The sequence below is a fragment of the Mobula hypostoma genome, chromosome 8, assembly GCF_963921235.1.
Source record: "Mobula hypostoma chromosome 8, sMobHyp1.1, whole genome shotgun sequence".
In the NCBI taxonomy this organism is placed as follows: Eukaryota; Metazoa; Chordata; class Chondrichthyes; order Myliobatiformes; family Myliobatidae; genus Mobula; species Mobula hypostoma.
This window is the reverse complement of record NC_086104.1, coordinates 156,326,565-156,351,583: the sequence shown is the minus strand read 5'-3', so window position 1 is coordinate 156,351,583 and position 25,019 is coordinate 156,326,565. Positions and strand designations below refer to the sequence as shown.

The window sequence follows — 25,019 nt, the reverse complement described above, 5'->3', positions numbered from 1 at the left end:
CTTGTTAAGCATGAATTCCTTGTACAATGAATTCTTAACCAATATGGAGGCAAACAACAGTACAAAAATGTAAATACTATACAGTTTTTAAGTTAAAGAATGCAGATAAACAAGCTCGTGGCTGGTCTAAACCACAACACTCAGATTTAAAATGCTGACAACTGCACTGCAAGAACATTCCACGTTTCAAAAGCTACACATCAACAGCACATTTGTCAATCACCACTTACTGTATCCAAAGAAAGTCAGTTGCATGAATTTATTCACTGAATTAATACAGTGAAGCACATAAATCTATGTCCAAGCCTTTGTTCACACACACGTTATCTACCATAAGGGCATAAGGAAGTAGCCACCTTTACTCAGACACAAAAGATGCGATGCACAGAAAGGATGCCCACCTATGCTTTTTGCTTCCAGAAGGAAACCTTGAGACCACAGGTTGAGTTGTTGAATATTTACACTTACATCTCCCAGGGAAAGCGAATCTTCATTTTTGTATCCATTTGGAGAATATACTCATTCCCCTATCCTATTATTCCCCAAAGCTGTGAGTCTGAGCAACACTGGGAATATTTCTGTGAACAAGTCTGCTTTGTCCTTCACAAGTACCACATGTAATAATGATGAATGTCCCAAGGAACCCAATCACACCACTACTATGCTTTCGTCATATTGCTTGATCACAATATAATTATCAGCAAGCTTCTGCCCAGGCTGGTGCAGTCTGTCAGGTAAGACAACAAGCAACAGAGAGGAGACACCCACCATCCAAGCCTCAACATTCACAGCTAGAAACTAGTGATGCTCCCTTTATCATTCTTTCTCATAGTTCAATAACTAAGGGGAGAACCGCAGCACCTCAGACAACCCCGATTTAAACCTAACCAAATCATGGGACAATTTACAATAACTAATTAGTCTACTCGATACATCTTTGAACAATGGGAGGAAACAGGAGATCCGGAGAAACCCCACACATTCCACAAGGAGGACCCATAGACTCCTTACAAAGGACCCCTGATTGAACTCCAAATTCCGATGCCCCTGAACTGCAGGATTACTAAATTTGCAGATGACAACAAAATTGGTCCTACGGTAGATGCTGATAAAGGCTGCCCAAGGTAACAAGATAAATCAACTGGGAAAGTGGATAAGGGAATGGTATATGGAATTAATTCAGAGAGTGTAAGGAAACATTTTGGCAAGTTAAACCAGGCAGGACATACCGAGCATATGGCAGAGCCCTGGGGAATGTTATTCAACCAAGACTTTGTGGTACTAGTGCATAGCTCTCTGAAAGTAACAACACATGAAGGCAAGATGATGAAGGAGTATAGCGTGCTTGCTTTCATTCTCTGAGGCACTGAGTATAAGAGTTGACATGTTGTATTGCAGTTATACAAACCGTTAGCTAAGCTGTATTTAAATTATGTTTAGCTCTGATTGCAACATAAAGGAAAGATATGACTGAGCTAGAGAGTGGGCAGAAAAGAGTTAAGGATACCTGGACTGGAGGGTTTAAGTTATAAGGAAAGATTGGAAAGGCTGACTCTGCTCTTCCTAAAGATAAGGGAAGCTGAGATGTGACATGACATAGGTATATAAAATTAAGAGAGGCACAGATGGGGTAGATAGCCAGGACTTGTTTCCCAGTGCAGGGAGTTTAAAACTAAAGGGTTTAGGCTTAAAGTGAAAGGGGGAAAGGTTTAAAGGGTATCTAAGGAGCAAATTTTTCCACACATAGTGGATACAAGAAATGAGCTCCAGTGTAAAAGGTGAAGGCAGGAAGAGTAGCAACATTTAAGAGGCACCTGGACAGGTACATGGATGAGCAAGGCATTGAGGGACATGGAACTAATGCAAGTGGGATTAGGATGGGTTGGCATATGCATGGCAGGCATCTACGTTGGCTATCTATCCATGCTGTACAACTCTCTGACATTTCCCCACCCACCTCCAAACATTATCTGACACTACTTTTGTGCTAATCCTAGCTTCTTCCTCCAGTCTTTGCCAAAAGTTTTTCTGCCTACAGATTCCCCATCACATTTGGACAACAATTTTCTGAGGAGTGATGTACTAGATGCCAATCTTACCTTCATCATAACTGAACTTCTATGTGGTGACATTAGATTGTCAAACCTCAATTCAGAGATGGAAAACAGCAGCCACAGTAGCAAAACCTCTCCCATTTGAATTACACAGCTTTGAATGTTATAACTGTTCTCAGTACACAAAAACTGCTTCTATTTATTATATTTGTGTAACTAAAGTATTCATGAAAAGGCCAAGAAGCATACAAAATTTTCAGGAGTACTAGTCTTTCCCACAAAAAGTGACATTACAGCCTGTCACAATTAATACCAAGGCATAAGAAACAAAAGGAAAAGCCAACAAACAGAAATTGAACTGTGATGCAGTTTTGATTATAAATGGAAATGAACTATTAGTACTTACCCAAACAGAAAACTTGAAAACAAAAGGCTCAGAAAAGTACAGCAAAGCAACAGGTACAGAATTACATTAAACCAGAAAAATGTTACTTAAAGGGAAACAAACAGAACAAACCCGCGAAAGAATTAAACATCAACATTTCTGTTCAAAACCTAAAACTTTCCACACAAACAAAATATATTAGTGTGTTCCCTGATGGTACAGAACTTTCATTAAACCAGTATTTATTTCAAAGCTTTTGCAGAAAGCTCTACCCAAGATTTGGCAGAATACTCACACATAATGAAGTTTTAAAATGAAAATTTAGTAACAACCAGTTTGATTTAGTCATTATAGCTGTGCCACAAAAAAGAGCCACTTTCAGATTTGTTAAGAAAGACCCCAAAAATTCCAAGATGTTCCAAGTATTTTACAGCCTATAATACTTTTTGATTTTTACTATAATGCAACAAAACACAAGAATCCATTTGTATTTGCAGTATTGTACAAAACAGCATATAAACTAACGACTAGATAATTTAGTGATGATGTCTCAGTGATGAACATTATCCAGCAACCAAGAGTATCTCCAAGCTTCTTTAAAGGAAAAAAACATGGGATCTTTTCTAACCATATTTAAGGTCCAGGTAACTTAATTTGTTTTAATGGATCAGAACACATCTCTAATTAAAACGTTGACATTTTGCTCAAGACCCTTTATCTGATCACGGTCTCAACCTGAAATGTCAACTGTCCAGATCCTGCCAACGCTCTGAGCTCCTCCAGTACTTCAGGTGACGCTCCAGATTCCAGCATCTGCAGTTTCTGTGTTGCCATTTTAAAATGTGAGTGATAATGCCGTATTGAAAATTTTTTCCATGTGCTCGACCCAGAGGCATTTTATAGTGCAAATCCAGGCACTGGGAGCTACATCAACCCAGAATTGAAACACCTGGATTTTTATTTTTAACATTTTGAAATAAATAAATGAGTCCATGCATCAGAAGCTGTGGGCACTAGTTTCAAATGTGAACATTTACTGAGCAAGCTCCAATGAACTGCCTTGCTGAGTCCCAAATTTATGTACAAATGCACTGATCAAATAATCTAAATGCACTGAAAATGATTTTTACATGTCTTTGAGACAAAAAGGCTGCACTTCCCTTTTATACTGAAACAAAATATTTTAATTCCTAGTTTAAAAAATTGTTTCCAAAATTTTACTTTCCTCTTCCCCACCAATTCAACGTATTACTTTTTTTTTAAAAATCCCTCTTCTTTCCTTGTACAGATGTAGCCAGGTAAAACAGCATACAGTCATTTTGTAAAGTGCTTTGCTTGTTACCTAAAGAGATCCCATGCGCTTCCACAAAAATTTGGCCTGCAACCTCTTGTTCCCTCGTAAAGAATCACTTATAGCCAAAATAAATGATATAGGAACACTTCTTCCTAGTAATCCTGCCGTTGCAATTTACTCAAGGTAAACAATTCTGAAATATTATTAAGCAACATGTAACTTTCCAATAAAAAGGATCTTTAAGATTCAAGAAAAGTGAAACTAATTATTCCAGATGACAGAATACTTTAAGAATTTAACATTTTAAGAATCCAGCTTCTTTTCAACAGGCAAGTGTCAGCACAAAACTCATCAGAAGACATCAAAAATTAAAAAGATTTTAAACCTTTCCAGTATGTACTGAATTACTTTTACAGTGAAAGTTATCACAAGACTTTGCAAGGCTAAAAGTTACCAATGTTTATTTGGAACAAACTATGCAAACTAGATTCAATAATGAACGTACATGATGGACAGAACAATACCCTACTGTTCCTTCAAAAGTGCCATCCCGACCAACTTCATTTATCTAAAAACATACTGAAGTAACAAATGGAAGTACCTATCTGGCCTTGGTTATTGGAAGAAACTCATTAACTGTCAGAGGAATTTAACATATCACCCCACTAAACTGGAAATGAGAGAAAATTAACCATGATGCACTTCACCAAGAGGATTACAAAAACTGTTTCACAGAACTATTCAAAGTACGATCACTTCCTCATATAGGTGGCAAAAAATCCAATATGCTTATCAATGTCTAACAGGTTACACTTGGAAATGGAAGCTTAAATTCTACCTTTAGTTCAAAAACACAAGACAGCCTACTCCATATGTATTTTCACGTAACATGTACACTAACAGAATTGCTAAAGTTAAAGAAAAAAGACAACATGGCTTGCCACAATTTAAAAAAAACAACAGAATCACAGTTTCATACCCAATAGCTTATCAATGTTGTCTGCACATAGTTCAATTTGAAACAGTATATAAAAGATGTATTTTAAAATGCATAAACCAACCATTCACACAAAAGTAGCAGATTTTACTGCTGAATTAGACAAATTTTGAATCTGTAGTTACTCAAAATAATGCAAAATGTTTCATGATGCTGACCTCAAAATAAAGTTTGAGAGAATACATATTTTTCTGATTGAGCTCTTATTCTGAAAAGCATCAATCCACAAGAAACAATGATGCAATAACATCTAGATTGGTTTTAAGAGGTTCCTGAGTTGATTGGTAGAGATGCCACTATACAAGAACCCAGACAGAAAAGTTGAATCATACAAAATGAACTTACTGAATGTGATTTAGCTGTTTAAAGCCACAGTGTAAAAATTCACACCAAGGTATACTTACGATATTCTTCCAAATGGTGCAAAAGCTGCTTTTATATCTTCTGTGGTGATTTCTGGACTCAAGTCACCAACAAATACATGGAAATGATCTGTTGAGTAGAAGAAAGTTTATTTTCAATTCAGTGAAAAAAGGTAAACTTGTTCCACAACAGATCCAAGAGGACTTCAATGTTATGACAAATATATGCTGACAGTATATTTATACATGCCATTTGTTTGCTCTGCAAAGTACTCAAACCTAAAAGACCCAGAAGGTCCGAGCTGAAAAAAATTTGCTTTGTTAATCAGAAACAGCAGAACGTGATCCCTTCAATTTGGAGATTATTCTTGCAAAACTATACATTGAGGAAGATCTGAAAATTAAAATCCTAAATTACCTCATGCTCAGTTGTTTAAACTCTGGTTCTGATTAAATACAAATCCTCAACAGTTGAGGGTCTAGTTATAATTTTCTGAAACCAGAAGGAACATCTTGCCCAAAAGATTTTTAGCATACTACTAAAGAACAACAGATAGTTTACACACTTGACAATTACTGTGTAGACTATTAACACCCCCCAAAGATACTTTTCAAAAATGTGCAACTTCCTCTAAAAAATGGATCACGCTTCAATACTGACGAAAGTTCAGTATCTATAAGTGTATGGGTTAGGTTCAAAAAGTATATTATGCAAAAGGATGAGATTATGTACATACAGTAAACTAATAGGTCCTAAAAATCGTAATCAACTAAACTTAAGGGCATTTTCCAAGTCTTCGGTTCTAAACATTTAATTTCAACTATTCATCCTTGGTGAATTAGGCAATGGAGTGGAATCAAAATCATGATACCCAGAAAACTGGAAGACAGCAGCAATATATCAGATTAAGAATAAAAGCCCAGTCAATTTCAGATTTATATGTCAAATGCAAATATAATCATGTACAATGAAGCTTCTTGACACAGCACAGTGACATTGGAAAATATATAATGGTAAATGTTGATTTTGAAACTACGCAAGTCTAATTCAAGTGGAAATATTACATTGATCTAGAATGTTGTACAAACTGAATTTGTGACAATTTTATGTCAATCACATTAAAATTGTAAAAATATATCTGGTATTTTAATTTACAGATGCCTGAACCATTGCCAGAATGATACCAAACTATTTAAATGTACAATAAACTACCAAATCCCGAAAGGTGTTCCCCCCCCCCAGAAACAGCAGAACATGATCTGAAATAAAACGAATTGAAAAGCTGCAAACCTCCCCAGGCTTTTTAGAATTTTTGCCAGTGACAATTTAAAGTAGAGCTGCAGAAAGGAGAAGGGGATCAATCCAATACTTACTACTTGTGTCTTTCTTCTGGCTACTTGGAGTTGTTGCCCAGTTCACTTTAACTTCCTGAAAGTTATAACACAGTGATTAGAAATTAGGTTAACCACTTCCATTTAACTCTGCATCTTACATACACCAACAAAATACAAATCTGCACTTGATAAGACATAGGAGCAGAATTAGGCCATTCTGCACATCGAGTCTGCTCCACCATTCCATCATGATCGACTTATTATCCCTTGTAACCCCATTCTTCCCATAACCTTTAACGCCCTTACCTATCAAACTCCGCTTTAAATATACCCAAAGACTTAGCCTTCACAACTGTCTACGACTCCCTCTACATGTCTATATAGTTAAATATTGACAGACTAATTCTAATATCGAGCTCCCAGCCTTTTATATTCCTCTCCAAGTTACAGATTTAAATGAAGTCCAACCATCTACAACTAGTGGATTTGACCTCTAGTAGCTCTTTTGGATATACTGTAGTATACTTCAAGACAAGCTGCTGCTAAAGTAATAGAATGGTTAAAACAATAAGTTACAAACAAGGGAAACAAACAAGTAATGTGATGATATTTTCTTTTGTCATCAGGAGTCAGATTACAACATCTGTCAACTGAGACTTGTGGTGGCAACTGCTAGAGCTAATTGTACTTGAATATTATCAACAATTGGGGGTGGCAAGTATTCCTAACTGCAATCCAATTAGCAATTACACAAACAACAGGAATTCTGCAGATGCTGGAAATTCAAGCAACACACAAAGTTGCTGGTGAACGCAGCAGGCCAGGCAGCAACTTTGATGTGTGTTGCAGCACTTACACAAAGCATTTTTGCACTGGTTTAGAAGCTACAACAGGTTATGGGACAAAGCTCACTACAGTTAACATCATTTTAAAGACATTGATCAGGCATTAGGGTATTTTCAGCATTCTAAAATGAATCTGTTCAATCACATACAAGAGACATATTATTCAAGGTGAGTTGCTGTAGCTGCTAACGTTCTGCCTTCTGAAAACAAAGTAGTTAAGACAGTAAAGAAGGCAGATTATATTATGGCCTCAAATCTACTAACTTTGTACTCGTGATTAGCCAGCAAATATACATTTGCTTTTCTAGCATAACAAGGAACAATATATACTCACTTCTTAATTTGTGCGCCCCATTATTAAACATTAGCTTTATTTGTCACATGTACATCAAAACCTACAGTGAAATGCGTAGTTTTGCGTCAACAATTATCAGTCTGAATATATACTGGAGGCAGCCCACAAGAGTCGCTAGCTTCCAATGACAACACAGCATGCCCACAACTCACAAACCCTAACCCATATGCCATGGGAATGTGGAAGGAAATCAGAGCACGTGGAGGATACCCACGTGGTCATGGTGATTATGTACAAACTCCTTACAGGTAGCAGCAGGAATTGAATCATGATCACTGGTGCTGTAAAGCATTACACTAACCGTTACACTACCGTGCTGCCCTTTAAAGGTCCATGTAAGTTACGGTATATCTTTTTTTAAAAACGATCTGTGTGCCGCTCGCAAAGCCAGCATATATTGCGCACCCTTCAATACCTTTCGAAATATTGATCCATGTTCCTGAACTACTATAGTCCTGGGTAAAGGTACTACCCACAATGCTCTTGGCAGGGAACTCAAGAATACATTTCCAAGTAATAATGCTGTACAGCTTCAATGTGAACCTTCTTATTGTGGTTGTGCACTTGGGTCTCCTTGGTAGAATGAATCATAACACTGTTCTTATTTAGTCTAATGGTAAAATATTTCATCACAATCCTGATTCGTGTGTGATGGAATGGCCTTGGGAGTGTTTAGAATGAATTAGCTGCAGCCAGTCCCTGTACTGGTGTTTTGTGAGGAAGCAATCTTCCTTTGGCTGAACATTCATTACGCATGGAAAGTGTAGAAAACACATCACCAGAGTCTATGGCACTGGATTTAGTCTCTGGTGTGTAGAAAATGGAAACCGATCTCTGCAAAGCATCCAATAAAAGGTTTGCATTTTGAGCTGTAACATACCCTTTTCCTTCAGATACAAAGATTGTTATGCACTTTTGCTTTCCTTACAACTTATCGTTTATTGTTTTCAACTTGGCAAAAAAAAAGTGATGTTTTCAAAAACTTGAGCAAACTAGTGAGTTTTTTTTGTGAAATGCTGAATACACCTGAGTTCCTCTGGATTTCCAGCATCTGCAGAATCTCAGCAAATTTAATCTTTTGACTCAGAAGGGGTATACAGCTTCTTTGCAATGAATATATTTATTTTATACATCATCGAGATCATCTGAGAGCGCTGTGGTATTAAAGTAGCTACTTAATGAAGAAAGCTGAAGTTAAAGCTTCAAGTATGACATCTTGTTTTTTTTGCTAATGACAAATGGGCATAAAACAAGCCACATATACATATTCCTTTCCATTTACCACTCACCAGTTAGACTAGATGATAGCTTACCTTACCCATAATTTTACGTCCATTCATAGCGGCTAATGCTGCTGCTGCATGCCGATGCTCATAGAACTCCACAAAGCAATACGGATCATTGCCCGTCTGTTGGAATAAGGAAAAAAAGACTAATATACCTATGGAAGACTGTTTTTTAAAAATGTATTAAAATATAGTTCAAACATATTAAAAAATAATTCCGATTAATGTTAGGGATGGAATCGGATGCACGTCAGCTCTGGCAGGGTTTGCAAGCCAGTATTTCCTCCAAAGTAAAACCTATCATGAATGATTGTGATACATCAGTTCCAGATGAGTTCAATGCCTTTAATGCATGATTTGAAAGGGAGAATAAAACTATACTTGTGCAAATTGCTGTAGTATCTGGTGACCCTGTGATCTGTGTCTTGGAGGCAGATATCAGAACCTCTTTCAGAAGGTTGAACCCTCAAAGGTGTAAAACCCTGGTAGGGCTCTGAAAACCTGTGTCAACCAACTGGGAGTGTTCAAAGACATCTTCAATCTCTCACTGCTGTAGTCAAGAGATTCCCACCTGCTTGAAAAGGGTAACTCTCATACTAGTGTCCAACAGCAGGTGAGCTGTCTCAATGGCTATTGAGCAGCATCCACATCTACCACAATGAAGTGCTTTGAAAGGCTGGTCATGACTAGAATCAACTCAAGCCTAAGCTAGGACCTGGACCCGCTGCAATTTGCCTATCGCCACAATAGGTCTACAGCAGATGCAATCTCATTGGCTCTCCATTCAACTTTAATAGAAATGCCTATATCATGCTGGTGTTTACTGACTATAGCTCAGTGTTCAACACAATCACACACTCGGTTCTTATCAATAAGCTCCAAAACCTGAGCCTCAGTACCTCCCTCTGTAACTGGATCCTTGGCTTCTTCACTGGGAGACCACAATCTGTGCAGATTGGAGATAAAATCTCCTCCTTGCTGACAATCAACATGGATGCAACTCAAGGATGCGTGCTTAAGTCACTGCTCTACCCCCTCTACACTCACAAGTGCGCAGATAGACACAGCTCAAATATGATCTATAAATTTGCTGATGACACAACTATTGTTGGCAGAATGTCATATGGTGATGAAGAGGCATACAGGAGCAAAACAGATCAGATGGTTGAGTGGTGTCACAGAAACCACCCTTGATTTCAACATCAGTAAGACCAATGAATTTCTGCAGGGGGAAGTAGACACCAGTACTCATCAAGGGCTCAGAAAAGGAAGGGATGAGCAGTTTCAAGTTCCCAGGTGTCAACATCTCTGAGCCAATGAGAATGGATCTGCTGTAATCCTAATGTGGCAATAGGCAAATCCTGGGCCCAACATATAGATGCAATTACGAAGAAGGCATGACAACAGCTATATTTCATTAGGGGTTTGAGGAAAATTGGTATGTCAAAGGCACTTGCAAATTTCTACAGATGTACCGTGAAGAGCATTCTAACCGGCCGCATCACAAACTACTATGAAGAGGCCACTGCACAGGATTGGGAAAAGGTGCTGAAAGTTGTAAGCTCAGCTAGCTCCATCATGGGCACTAGCTCCCCCAGCATCCAGGACACCATGAAAAGGCGATGTCTCAAAAAGGCAGCATCTACTAAAGACCCCTATCACCCAGACATGTCATCTTCTCATAGCTACTATCAAGGAGGAGGAACAGAAGCCTAAAGACACACACTCAAGTGTTTCAGGAACAACTTCTTTCCTTCCAATATCAGACTTCTGAATGGACAATAAACCCATGAACACTCCTTCAGTATTTCCCCCTATCTTTCCGCACTATTTAATTTTTAATACATACTTACTGGAATTTATAGCTTTTATTATTACATATTGCAATATACTGGTCCTGCAAAAATAATTCGCCACTATGCCAATGATATTAAACCCGATTGATTCTGTTTCTCTGTAAGACTTTTGACAAAAGTGGGTAGAAAAACCTGAACAACCTGTTAAACTGCTTTCCTTTAAAGTGGCACAGCAAAACTGCTATCATGTAAATTGATCTTGAATTCTCTGGCAGTTAACTAAATTTATCTATCTTCCTCTCAAATTCAAAAATGTTTTGCAGGACCTAAATGCACTTTCAAATATCCGTATTTTTGCTGTAAGTGTGGGCACTTAAGTGTCATCTTGTCTGATTGCAAGGATCAACATAGACCTGTGTTTTGCGCCAAAATTAGACACATTCAGTAGGAGTTATGGGAAAGGATCTGCGTCCAACTTCTTTCTACTAACTCAGAGAAGCAGAGTTTTTTTTTTGGAAACTAATGGTTCCCCTAATGAAGGTTAGTCTACAGGAAAGGCCAAGGATCAACTGTAAACCCTCAACAGTCACAAAATTGAAAGATAAATAAATGATACCAATGTAACAGATGTAGAAAACATTATTCACTCCTCTTTATCAGCCATAAAGGAAAAAGGGTTTTGTGCAAAATTTCTCAATTTTTTCACTGCTCTATTTAAAATTCCACAGCAAACTTTGAATTATAATTCTTCCCTCAAGACACTAATCCTTTCAGAAGCAAACTGTGTAACAGTTTGGAAATTACAAAAATTTTAAACTCTACTGTCAAGAGATTCTGTTGTACCATTCTCTTGCAACACCTGCAGTGCTGAAAACTAAGGAAGAAATTTCTGAGAAATTCATAGATTCATAGTCTTCAATACAAAACAAACTCTGCAGCCCAACTCGTTGATGCTGACCCAAATACCTACCCAAGCTAATTCTCGTCTTAGGCCCATGTCCCTTTTAACAATTCCTGTCCAGAATACTGCTACTGTACCTACGTTCACCACAGGAAGCTAGTTCCATACACTCAATGCCTACTGAGCACTGAACTTGCCGTTACATGCCCTTTAAATCTCTCCCCTCTCACCTTAAGCTTTTGCCCTCCAGTATTAAACTCTCCTACATTGGGAAAAAGATTTTAAGATTGTCTCTTTGTCTCCTTATCAAGGGAAGACAGCTGCAGCACTTCAAATTCCTATGAATCTGATTGCAACCATCTTATGAGTCATTCAGTACCCCCTCTAGCTTAATCACATCCTTTCTCTGACACGAAAACCATTACTGCACACAAAACTCCAAGTGCAAGCTCATCAAGACCTACAGCAATGTGTTGTCACAACACCTGTACTCGGTGCCCTGACCAACAAAGTGTGCCATGTGCCTTCTTCATCATCCTCCCTACCGGAGTCAAACCCCCACAAACCCAGTACCCCCACTCACCTTCCCATACTGAGAAAACCCCCTCCAGCTCCCAGACCTTGGAATCCCCATCCTGCTGATAGCACAGCTGTTCCTACAGCAGGCTGGGTGTCTTGCAGCAGGCATTGGAACTTCTCCTGGGCAGGAGTCACAGCAACTCCACATTATGGAAACATATTTTTTTTAAATAACCACTTTTCGTGTAGTCTCAAATTTGGATTTGTCTAACAACTATTAATCCAAGATTTTTTAAGCAGAAAGGCCAACATACCTCAACAATCATTTTGCAGCTTTTGCATGGTCCAATCTGACTGAAAAGTTGAAGAATCAGGGCTTCCGTCACATCCCTGGAGAGATTTCCCACATATCTATCAAAACAAAAATAAAACATAACCATATAGACAGGTAAGAAATCTGAAAATCACCAACAAAACCTGCAACTAATTCATATTACAACTGTTTACAAACCCTGTCCTTAAAAGTGTGTCTACTCCAATACTGATCCTGATAATAATGGCACAAGATTTATTTTAAAAATAAAAAAACATTCGAAAATGGAAGTTACTACTTTAAAACCAACTTTTCCTTTAAAATAAAATAATTAGATTATGAGAACACTTAGTTCTCTTTTATTGTCATTTAGAAATGCATACATGCATTAAGAAATGATACAATGTTTCTCCGGAGTGATATCACAGAAAAAAATAGGACAAACCAAAGACTAACACTGACAGAACCACATAATTATAACATATAGTTACAGCAGTGCAAAGCAATACCATAATTTGATAAAGAACAAACCATGAGCATGGTAAAAAGAAGTCTCAAAGTCCCTGAGCCCCCGATAGCAGGCGGCAAAAGGGAGAAACTCCCTGCCATAAACCTCTAGGCACCGTCAACTTGACGATGCCTTGGAAGCAGCCGACCACAGCCAACACTGAGTCCGTCCATCCGAAAACTTAGAGCCTCCGACCAGCCCCTCCGATACAGCCTCCCGAGCGCCATCCTCTGCCAAGCGCCTTCGACCTCGCCCCGGCCGTTGAAACGAGCAAAGCCCAGGATTCGGGGCCTTCTGCTCCGGAGATTCCAGTTATCATACAGTAGCGGCAGCAGCGAAGTGGGCATTTCAGAAGTTTCTCCAGATGTTCCTCCATACTCTTACGTCTGTCTCCATCAAATCAGAATTGTGCACGGTACCCTACTTGACAGATTACAGATATCATTCACCGGAGAGGCCGCACACACTGCCGTTGCGCCGCCATCTTCTCCTCCTATAATTATTGGCTTAAGGTAGCAATAGATGCAGATTGCATTCAGATAATTTTACTGTAGCCTACAATATTTAATTTATGCACTTTACTTTATCTATGTGTAATTCATTTGCAGATTTAACTTTTTTTCTTAAAGAAAAAAAGATAGATAAGATACAAAAAAAGAAAAAACAAAATACCCCCCACTAATGTTGTGAATGAAAGGATACACAACACTACCCCCCTCCATTTGTGGGTCATGGCTAAAGCCACGCTTGCACACATGATTAGCGTAGCAATTGGTCAGTGCTTCTTCCAGCACCCCGTAACAAAAAAATTATATATTATATATATATATATATATATAAAAAATTAATGTTACTATTCCCTACTAGTATTCCTCAAATTTTAACCTTACTTCCCCTCCCTCATATAATAATATATTTATATATTCATCCGCCTTCAAAAATCCAACAAGTCCATTCTTTGACCCAGTCTTCATCTTCAATCCATCTCGCTCCCCTGGGTTTGTTCTTGTATCTGGTGAATATTCAGAGAATCTCGCACAAACTGCTCCGCTTTCCGGTAATCATCAAAAAATCTTTTTTCTCCACCAGCCAAATAAATCTTCAAGGTTGCAGGATAACGCAATATAATTTGATAACCATGATCCCATAGGATTTTTTTCACCGGATTAAATTTCTTCCTTCTCTTCAAGAGTTCATAACTTATGTCAGGGTAGAAAAAAATTTTGTTCCCTTGAATCATCAATGGCCCTTTTCTATTCTTGGCAGCTTGGGCAGCTGCCTGTAGAATCCTTTCCTTGTCTTGAAATCTTAAGAATTTTATTAAAATTGCTCGTGGATATTGGTCACCTTGTGGTTTTGGTCTTAGAACTCTATGTGCCCGCTCAATTTCAATTGATCGGTCCTCCTCTTTCATTTGCAAAACTTCCGGGATCCATCTTTGAAAAAATTCTACTGGATTTTCCCCCTCCATACCTTCTTTAAGACCAACAATTTTAATATTATGTCTACTGAAATTTTCCAACATGTCCACTTTCTCCAAGAGTCGATTTCTTTCCATGTTCCAGACAAGCAGATCATTTTGTTTTTTCCACTCTATCATTAATGTGTTCCATTGTTCTTTCCATCTTCTGAAGCCTCTTATCCATTTTATCCTGTCTTTTCATAGCTTTATTATAGCACATCTTCATGTCTCTAAACTCTGCTCTTACTTTTCTTAGTTCAGCCGTTAATTGCAATAAAGCCTCTCTTATCTCTCCGTCATCTCCTTTACTTCCAATCTCTTCCAGTTCTTCCTCCTCTTCTTCATCTGTATTCTCTGCAGTATCCGATTCTGACTCTGAGTCACTTTCAGTTGCAGTGGCTGTCGGTTCTTGTAGTTTGAGTTGTGTTGATTTGTGCATGCGTTCTTCTTTGCGCTGCGCTTTCCGGCATCTTCTTCCAAGAGACCGCTACCGCCGCCATTGCTCCCTGTTCTACGCCAGGGATAGAATGCATCTCCTCCGAAGGAGATCCAACCTGAGTCCGAGCCTCCATCGCTGCAGTAGGCCCTTTTTCCTTCCCATCTCGCGGCGGCTTCGCAACAACAGACTTCTTCTGTTGCGGTTTACAAGGCATATCGTAGTCTTGCAAAGTTTATAAATAGTTTTCGGAAAATATTTATTAACTTTGTTTTGTTTAAACGGTACTTTGCTGATTTTTTACGGGAGAGCTGGATTTACACGTCTCAATCCCACGTCATCATGTGACGCCCCCCGCAGATTTAATTCTTACCTTCATAAGTTATTTGTGCATTGTGTACCACTGAGTTTTAAACCGTGATCTGGAGAAACGTTGTCTCATTTGACAGTATACACGCATATAGTGAATGACAATAAATGACTTGGATTTGGACATGGAAAGCATTAGAAATAACATACTTGGAGAGAGATGTTTGTTTAAATGTGATTATTAAGTAATCAATAGTCCTACATTGAGGAAGTGTTTATGTAAAAAAAACTAAAATGTCAGTTCCGGCTGATTGTTTTGCTAGCATTCCCAGAAACTGACTTTCATAGTTTCATTAAATGTCAGGTTTTGGTGAAGATTACGTGAAACTCATTTGATTATGTAGTTCAAGTTTAGTACATTCTGAATAAATTACCCAAAAGAATATTAAAACAAAACTAAAGAAGCCCAGAAAAATAGCTGAAAACTACAGCACAATACACAGAACATAAATATTAGGAAACACACAAAATGCTGGAGGAACTCAGCAAGCCAGGCAGCATCTATGGAAAACAGTAAACAGTTGACATTTCATCAGGAGTGTCTCTGAGCCTAAAATGTCCACTATTTACTCTTTTCCATAGATGCTGCCTGGCTTGCTGAGTTCCTCCAGCATTTTGTGTGTGTTGCTTGGATTTCCAGCATCTGCAGAGTTTCTCTTGTTTGTTTGTGATAAATACTAGTAAAATCATTTGAAACATCACATGGAAATGTTTAAATATAAAGGATAACTACAATCTATTCAAAAACTACACACTGGAGAGAGGAAAAAATAGGAAAAACACACATTGTAAATACTGTCAGAATACATAAAAACAGGAACACAAAATCAATTAGTAAAAAATCCATCAGGGAACAAATTGCTATATATCTGTAACGTGCTGTAGACGTCTATACAGGTTTCCCCCGCCATCCAAAGGCAGAATGTTCCTATAAAACTGTTCATAAGCCAGAAGGTCGTAAAGCGAAGAAGCAATTACCATCTATTTATATGGGAAAAATTTGTGAGCGTTCGCAGACCCAAAAATAACCTACCAAATCATGCCAAATAAGACATAAAACTTAAAATAACAGTAACATATAGTAAAAGCAGGAACGATACGATAAATACACAGCCTATATAAAGTAGAAATACTTCTGTACAATCACTGCCTGCACTGTTCTCGTAGCGAAAATCTCATGCAAGCACTCTCGGCAGAAAATCTCTCTCCAGTAACCTTTAAGCTATGAAGCTGCCAAATCATACCAAATAACGCATAAAAATACACTGCCTATATAAAGTAGAAATAATGTATGTACAGTGTAGTATCACTTACTGGAATCAGGAAGACAGCGCAGAGCACACTGATGATGGTGTGTTAAGCTGAGTCGTCGGAGGTTGGGGTGGTGCAGTGGCCCCCACCCTCCAGGCCACCGACTGATACCGATCTGCGAAGAATGCAGCGGTAGCTGGGACGCACGCAGCACATCTTTACAAGAAAAGCCGAAATAAACAAGCTAATTAATTAGGTGCTGCCCGGCACATAAATGTCGGCCCAGATCAGAGGCAACACAATCAGCAATTGTCTGTCTGTTGCCCGGGGGTTGGGGTGGTGGGACACTGAGGTGTCGTCTGTTTCCATCAGGGCAGGTAGGTCATCTTTTTCTATGTCTGCCTGCCTCGATGTCGAAGATTGAGGTTTGTCACCTGCTGTGGCTGATGTGGAAGATGTGCTTGACTGTTCAGCCTCGCGCATTTTTCTATCATACAGTTCTTTGTAAGCACTCAAACCATCCTGCAAATATCCCCTAAACCGACGTACCCTTTCAAAATTAAAGTCGTACTTTTCTGCAATCATTGCAGCGAAAATCTCACGCAGTTGCTTCACGTTCAGTTCCTGCACGACTTCACTTTCGGTCCATTCGTTACTGCATTCAGTTTCGATTATTATCCTTTTCTCTTCCAATTGCATCAGCTCTTCATCTATCAGTTCTTGGTCATGGGATGCCAAAACCTCTTCAACATCATCTTCGTCAACTTCCACAAGCCAAACTCACTTTGTCCTTGCTTCGTTCACCACGATCAAAACGCTTATTTATGTCTAGTTTTACGCTAAGTGTAACACCCTTACGAGCTCTTTTAGGCTTTTCCGATATCTTAGAACTCATCTTGCAAACGGAGATGCTCACAGGCACGTGTTTAAGCAATGCCGGCTAGAATGCAGTTCCGAATCTGGGGGAGAGCGGCTGTTCGGGGCGTGTGCTGCTTTTTTTCACGCGCTGCTTTTTTTTTGTAACAGTGAAAACACTTTCTGTTAGTGAAAACAGGGACCTAATATAGGTCTTTCGTAACAGTGAAGTTTCGTATAGCGAACGTTCGAAAAGCGGGGGACACCTGTATACAACAAACAAATGGAAAGTAGGGAAATGGAAAATTATCAATCTAATTTGAATAGAGAGAAGTTAATGCTTTGGGCTAGACTTCTGTAAGAACTAGACAAACATGCTTCCTAGCTTCAGTTCATGTGGACTTCTCACTGGTTGAAGTTTTATAAATCATAGCATCTTTTATAACCTAAAAATAACTAAAATGAAGAACATGAAGTCCAACAAATTCCCAAATTTAAAAAATAATGGAAGCATTATGGCCAGATAGATATGGACTTGACAAAAAGATTATTTATTCTTATCCTGCTCTCAGACAATTTTATTTTTAGTATAATTTATTCAAAGTTAACATGATCTATGGCACTAAACTGGATCTTAATGCACCAACACCAAATATATCACTATGGTATCTGAAATCACTGAACATTAGGAGCAACTGATCTTACAGTATAAATGGATTAATATTTGCAGCATAAACATATTCATCATTATGTGCTGTGCTGTATGACGTGGGTGATCATGGTCTATACATGACTACAATTGTTTTTGGCAAAAGTTTCTACAGAAGTGGTTTGCCATTGTCTTCTTCTGGGCAGTGTCTTTACAAGACGCGTGACATCAGTCATTATCAATACTTTTCAGAGATTGTCTGCCTGACGTCTGTGGTCACATAACCAGGACTTGTGATATGCACCAGCTGATCATAACCACCCACCACCTGCTCCCATGGCTTCACATGACCCTGATCAGGGGGGCTAAGCAGGTGCTACACCTTGCCCAAGGGTGACTTGCAGACTAGCAGAGGAAAGGAACGCCTTACACCTCCTTTGGTAGTGACGCATCTCCACCCTGACACCCAATAAACATATTAAACTATTCAAACATAGAAGTCTGGACAATGATTATAACACAAATTTGTTTTAACTAATTTACAAAAATAATCCCATTGTAAACAATGCATAAATCATACGCGAGGCTCTCTAGGTAACTAAGGGTATAAAAAAAATTTCAGAGTCCATGTGAAAAAACAGCCTCAGAAATCAATTAAATATCCAAAGTTTGTGTTCTTTAAAAAGGCCAATAAAACATCCATATGACATTTTCTTTTTATTGCTCTGGACCAACTCAGTGCAATAAACATTGTTGAGTGCTAATCTATCATTTTGCAAAGGAAATTTTAAGGATATTATATCCAACGTTTTGAATAAATACAAACTAGGTAGAGAGAAAAAAAATCTCAAATCTTTCCTTCATTATCAGACTACAGTAATAACACAAGCCCTTATGCCACCATAAGCAATAGGATTTTTCTCCACACGACCAACTTTCTGTACAATAAATTAATCAGAAAGATAATCCAGCTATTTTACACTCACCCTTAATGATATGAGCTTTGTATTTCAGATTTTTTAAACTGAACTCCGCTAACTTGAGTATGAACTACTGATGAGGTTCCTGTGATACACAGCTGTCAGAATAAATCAGGCAAATGTCTCTGAATCATTCCCGTGGCCTTCTTCACCAAGATGCATTTTCTAGGGAGATGGGCAACCGTCTCAATTCAATGTAGCTGTCATAAGAGATGCATACTGTGCATCCAGTAGGCTAACCTGATGGGGAGAGTTCTTTCTCATCAATCATGGCACTTGTCTGAAAGATTTGGATAAGGCATTCTGCTAAATCACTTAGGAAACCACCTCAACCAATGCCCTTACGTCATTTTGTCTAGACTACTGACTGACTTGTGATCACCAATATTACACTACTGTTTGTGAAATTATAGATTTTGGTAGAAAGCAAGCAAAAAGGCAACATGAACATCACCTGCCTCCACTTTAACATTAAAGTGAAAGGTACAAGGACAAAGGAGATCGAGAGATGCATGCATGCACATTTTTGAAGGTAGACAAACAAATTGAAAAGACTGATACATAAAGTATAATAAAACACTGGTTACACTCTGCTAGGGTACTGCTTAAATACTGCAAATTACTCTTTATAAGACGGTCAAGACCTTAAGTTCTTATGTACTAGAACTGTATTAGGATGTCCTTTCATCATCATGGTTCATGAACACTATCTTGCTATTCCCCTTTCGCACTATTTCTTTATTTTTGTGACATAATAATTTTATGTCTTCCACTGTACTGCTGCCACAAAACAACAAATTTCATGGCATATATCAGTGATAATAAACCAGTTTCTGGATTTAGGCATATCTCTAATACAACTGATGGAAAGTGAGGTTCTGCTTAATACAGGAAACATCCAAGCTTTAAAAAAAGGCAGATTTCACTTTAATATTCATGAGTCTCTATGGATTGATATCTCTGGGGTGAAGGGGGCAGGGGAATCTAAAATATCTGGCTTATAATGCTTCTATCAAGTAACAATTGAAGATACTAAAGAGAACCTAAATTGTGGCCAGACTCAAGACTGAAAACTATTGTGCTCTTTAATTGTTTTGTACCAGTGTGGTTTAGTAACTACAGCACTGCTTCTCAATAACATGGCAGTGCTGCAACAACAAACACTTCTCCACGCACCAATGAGGTCTCCAGAACTCTCAAATATTGATGCAGCTATAAGGGCAGCTAGACAGCGGTTATATTTCATCAGGAGTTTGAGGAGATTTGGTTTGTCATCTAAAACACTCAAAAACTCCTACAGATTCATACACACAAATACAGCCAAACGAAACGTCTCAGGCCAAGGTGCAAATCGCAGAACAGTCATACACAGCACATATAATTATGATAGCAGAAAAACATACAGTTACAAAAGAAATGAATGTCATGGCCTGTAGATTGATGGTGCATGGATGTTGTCCTGGAACCATGATTCTGTAAGACCAGCCTACAGTAGTTCTCATCTCACAAAATCTCATTTGACAGCTCTTGCCTCACCATTCCTCACCCCTTTAGAGGGACCATCTTCACTCTCAACCTGATTCAGTGTCTTGACCCAAAACATCAACAATCCCTTTGCCTCCATAGATGCTGCCTAACTGAATAAGTTCCGCCACTTGTTCCAGATCCCAGCATCTGCACTCTTGTCTCTCAGACTTTGCTTGCCTGGCTGAGAATGTGCGCGCCTGCACCCCACCCCACCCCCCACCAAACTAGGTCCTCCATGCACAGCCAAAGTCTCTCTCTCACTGGACACTGTCCACAAGATTGCTGCAAAGTGGATGAGAAAATCATTCACATCTTCTTGGTACGTGCACTTGCCAAGGTCTGGAAAATAATACAATGGTTCATCTTTAGGTTCATCCCAGGCACCGTGTAACACATGACTCTGAATCACTAGCCATTATATAATCTGAAACAAATATCAACTTCTGCTGGAAGACAACTCAAAAGACGCACTTTGCTCTGACCGAAACTTGTTGGTCTTCCAATCTAAAGAGATGTCCATTAGTGAAAGCTGCTGACCAGTACATTCCAGTATGTGCTGAAGGGCACAATGAAGCTCCAATCACCCACTGTAGAGGCTTTGTGCAGAATGACCACAGTCCAAGTACCTGTTGCCACTCAACACCAAGGGGCTGAGTGCAGTGCAACAGCTTCACAAATATTTCTAGGAGGAAACACGAGTAGCATGAACTTAGCAAGATAGCATGTACTGATTTGATGTTAGAATACAGTGAAAATAAATGCACTGATTATATTTCATCTCCACGTTATAGAAACATAGAAAATAGGTGCAGGAGTAGGCCATTCGGCCCTTCAAACCTGCACCGCCATTCAATATGATCATGGCTGATCATCCAACTCAGAACCCTGTACCAGCCTTCCCTCCATACCCCCGATCCCTTTAGCCACAAGGGCCATATTTAACTCCCTCTATGAATAATGAATATTATGAACAAAATATATTTCTGAAATAAGGGAAAACAGTCATTAGCAAAAAATGTGAGAAACATCAGATTATAGAATGATTTCTTTCCTGTCCTCGTGAAGCAGTTATGCTAAAATATGGTTCTATGACTGGTGGCAATCTTCCAGTACTTCTCATGTGAGCTTGAATAGTTTGTTCTGGCACATTATTTCTCTCCAGGGATCTGATTATGTTCTCACCTGGCATACATTCCTTTACTTTCCATCCAAATCCCAGGACAGCAATTTGGAGCAGAAATCTCTGAATGTTACTCCACCCCTACATCCACAAGACAATCTTTGTGCTCTGAATGCTGCAAATATGCGACATCATCTAACTGCATAGACTGAAGATTTGTCAAGCAAAACTGAATAACTGTTACATTTACTCATTGAGTTTTGGTGAAAGTAGTTACTATTTTTAAGTAGCATGGAAGTTCCTTGCATAATTTTCAAAAACAGATTTTGTCCAATAATCATCTTCACAACAATGAATTATTATTCAAAGTGCAGGGTAATGTACATTCGCCTCATGACCACTTGGGTTTCCTCCAGATGCTCTGGTTTCCACCCACATTCCAAAGATGCACAGGTTAGTAGGTTAATTGGTCAGATAGGTGTAATTAGGTTGAGTGGGCTCGTTGCACTGGAAGGGTCTGCAACAGTACTGTATTTCTATATAAGTAAAAATAAAATAAGCAGTTCCATTTTCCTGATGAAGGGTCTCGGCCTGAAACGTCGACTGCGTCTCTTCCTATAGATGCTGCTTGGCCTGCTGCGTTCACCAGCAACTTTGATGTAAGTTCCATTTTACAGATGTCCAAAAATCAATTCTGCCTCAGTCAGAAAATACTTTAAAATCACTTAACATAGTAACCACTTCTCCATAGGACCATAATTAATGGGAAAAATGCACAACTTTTAAGCAAGCTCAATTACTGAAAGCAAATTAGTTGCGCAGTTTTCAGAAATGAAACATGTTGGATTTTTGAACAATATCATGGGCACTCATCTTTAAGACCGCAAGACATTGGAGCAGAATTAGGCCATTCAGCCTAATGGAGTCCGCTCTGCCATTTCATCATGGCTAATCCTGGATCCCATTCGACCTCTCACACCTGCCTTCTCACTATACCCTTTGATGCCCTGACTGATCAGGAAACTGTCAACTTCCACCTTAAACATACACACGGATTTGGTCTCCATCACTGTCTGTGGTAGAGCATTCCACAGATTCAATACTCTGGCTAAAATAATTCTTCCTCACCTCTATTCTAAAAGGTCACCCTCAATTTTGAGGGTGTGCCCTCTAGTCCACCATAGGAAACATCCTCTCCACATCCACCCTATCTAGTCCTTTCAACATTCAGTAGGTTTCAATAAGATCTGCCCCCCACACCCACACCTCACCCCCAGATTCTCATTAATTCCAGTGAGTACAGGAACGAGTATGTCATTCATAAGTAGACCATTTATGATCTGGGTGCAGACAGTCTGTTTTTGTTTTACTAAAGAGAAAATTAATTTACAGTATATTTTAGAAAGTCTCAATTTCATTCTAACAATTTAACTTGCCTTTCTCAAATGCAACTGTTTTACAGTGATTAGGAATTCATCTTGTGAGAAAGCATTTCTAATTATCACTGCATACAAGAGCAGATAATGATCAACTGCAAAAGCAGTTCAGCTGACATTCAGCTCTTAAAACGAGTAACCAACTTCAAGCGATTTCCAATAATCTAACTGGAACTTTGTTCTCAAAGATTGTTGTTTTGTATTTATCAATGCTGTTATCAACATATGAAGATAATTACCCCAGTGCACCTAGCTTAGAATACAAAGATATCAGTAAATGTGAGTTGGAATACTGGAGATTTATGGAATTCTTCCAGACACACTTTACCTATTACCACATAGTCTTGACTGCTGTAGTCTGTCAGCCTGATCGACTTGACCTTCCTATATGTGCTGGGTTCATGTTAAGTACATGTTCTCACAAACAGCATAGCTAAATCAACATAGCTCAGCATTTATCCAGGTTAAGACAAATTGCTTACACAGGCCTGCTCTTCAGAATCAGATTTATTATCACCAGCATGTGATGTGAAATTTGTTAACTTAGCAGCAGCAGTTCAATGCAATACATAATCTAGCACAGAAAGAGGAACAAAAATAAAGTAAATCAAAATAGATTATTTTTTTTTAAATTGCAAAAACAGAAATACTGTATATTAAAAAAAAGTGAGGTAGTGTCCAAGGCTTCAAAGTTCATTTAGGAATCGGATGGCAGAGGGGAAGAAGCTGTTCCTGAATCGCTGAGTGCATGCCTTCAGGCCTCTGTATCTCCTACATGATGCTAACAGTGAGAAAAGGGCTTGCCCTGGGTGCTGGAGGGCTTTAATAATGGATGCTGCCATAATTTATTTGCAGCACAGCATACTTTTATCCCCCAACTTTCCTGTAAAAGCCTCTGGCTGTGGTCAGATCAGCTTTGCATTTTCTTACCCAGCAAACCTCACTGTAGCAGTTGAAATGGCTCACCACCAGTTTTTCAAAAGATACAAAGGATGGTCAATAAGTGTCTGTCAGATTCTGATGTCTGATATTCTTTCTGAAACTCATATTTCTTCAGCGGCATGCTTTGGTCCTCTGCTTTAAAACTGCGTTGCAAATCTCTTAAACCTTCTCAAAAGTTCAAAGTACGTTTATATGCAAAGTATGTACAGGTATCCCCCACTTTGAGCATTCGCTTTACGACACCTCGCTGTTATGAAAAAAGGCAGCATGCAGAAAAAGCAGCGCGTGCCCCGAGCAGCCGCTCCTCCCCCAGAACTGCATTCTCGCCGGCACTGCTTAAACATGTGCGTGCGAGCAGCCGTTAGCAAGAAGTTCTAAGGTATCAGAAAAGCCTAAAAGAGCTCGTAAGGGTGTTACACTTAGAGTAAAACTAGACATAATTAAGCATTTCGATCGTGGTGAACGAAGCAAGGACAAAGTGAGTTTGGCTTGGGGAAGTTGACGAAGATGATGTGAAGAGGTTTTGGCATCCCATGACCAAGAACTGATAGATGAAGAGCTGATGCAATTGGAAGAGGAAAGGATAACAATCGAAACCGAATGCAGTAGTGAACGGACCAAAAGTGAAGTCGTCTAGAAACTGAACGTGAAGCAACTGCGTGAGATGACAGAAAAATGCGCGAGGCTAGCAGACAAGCATGCTGTCGTTTTTCAAGCCTTCCACATCAGCCACAGCAGACAACGAACCTCCACCTTTGATGTCGAGGCAGGCAGACATAGAAGATGACCTGCCTGGCCCGATTACACCCCAGCCCCTGGGCTGCGAACCGATACATTGCCGCGGAGAATGCAGCGGTAGCTGGGACGCACCCAACACATCTTTAAGAAAAGAGCTGAAATAAACAAGCTAATTAATTAGGTGCCACCCAGCACATAATTAATTAGCTTGTTTATTTCAGCTTTTTTCTTAAGAAGTGCTGGATGCGTTACGGCCACCGCTGTACCGCTGCATTCTTCGCAGATCAGTATCAGTCAGCGGCCC

The 25,019-nt window shown here is 39.1% G+C and overlaps 1 protein-coding gene across 1 annotated transcript in view; it reads right to left on the bottom strand.

Annotated features, from left to right (window-relative positions):
* LOC134351106 (cytotoxic granule associated RNA binding protein TIA1-like) overlaps window positions 1-25,019 on the bottom strand; it is a 67,345-nt gene that overhangs the window by 29,766 nt on the left and 12,560 nt on the right. Inside the window, exons 2-5 of the mRNA XM_063057187.1 lie at window positions 12,444-12,540; window positions 8,941-9,036; window positions 6,467-6,521; window positions 5,135-5,222 (exon numbers count right to left, since the gene is read on the bottom strand). Of these exons, the coding sequence (XP_062913257.1) occupies window positions 5,135-5,222; window positions 6,467-6,521; window positions 8,941-9,036; window positions 12,444-12,540 (336 nt within the window). The remainder of the gene's footprint in view (window positions 1-5,134; window positions 5,223-6,466; window positions 6,522-8,940; window positions 9,037-12,443; window positions 12,541-25,019) is intronic.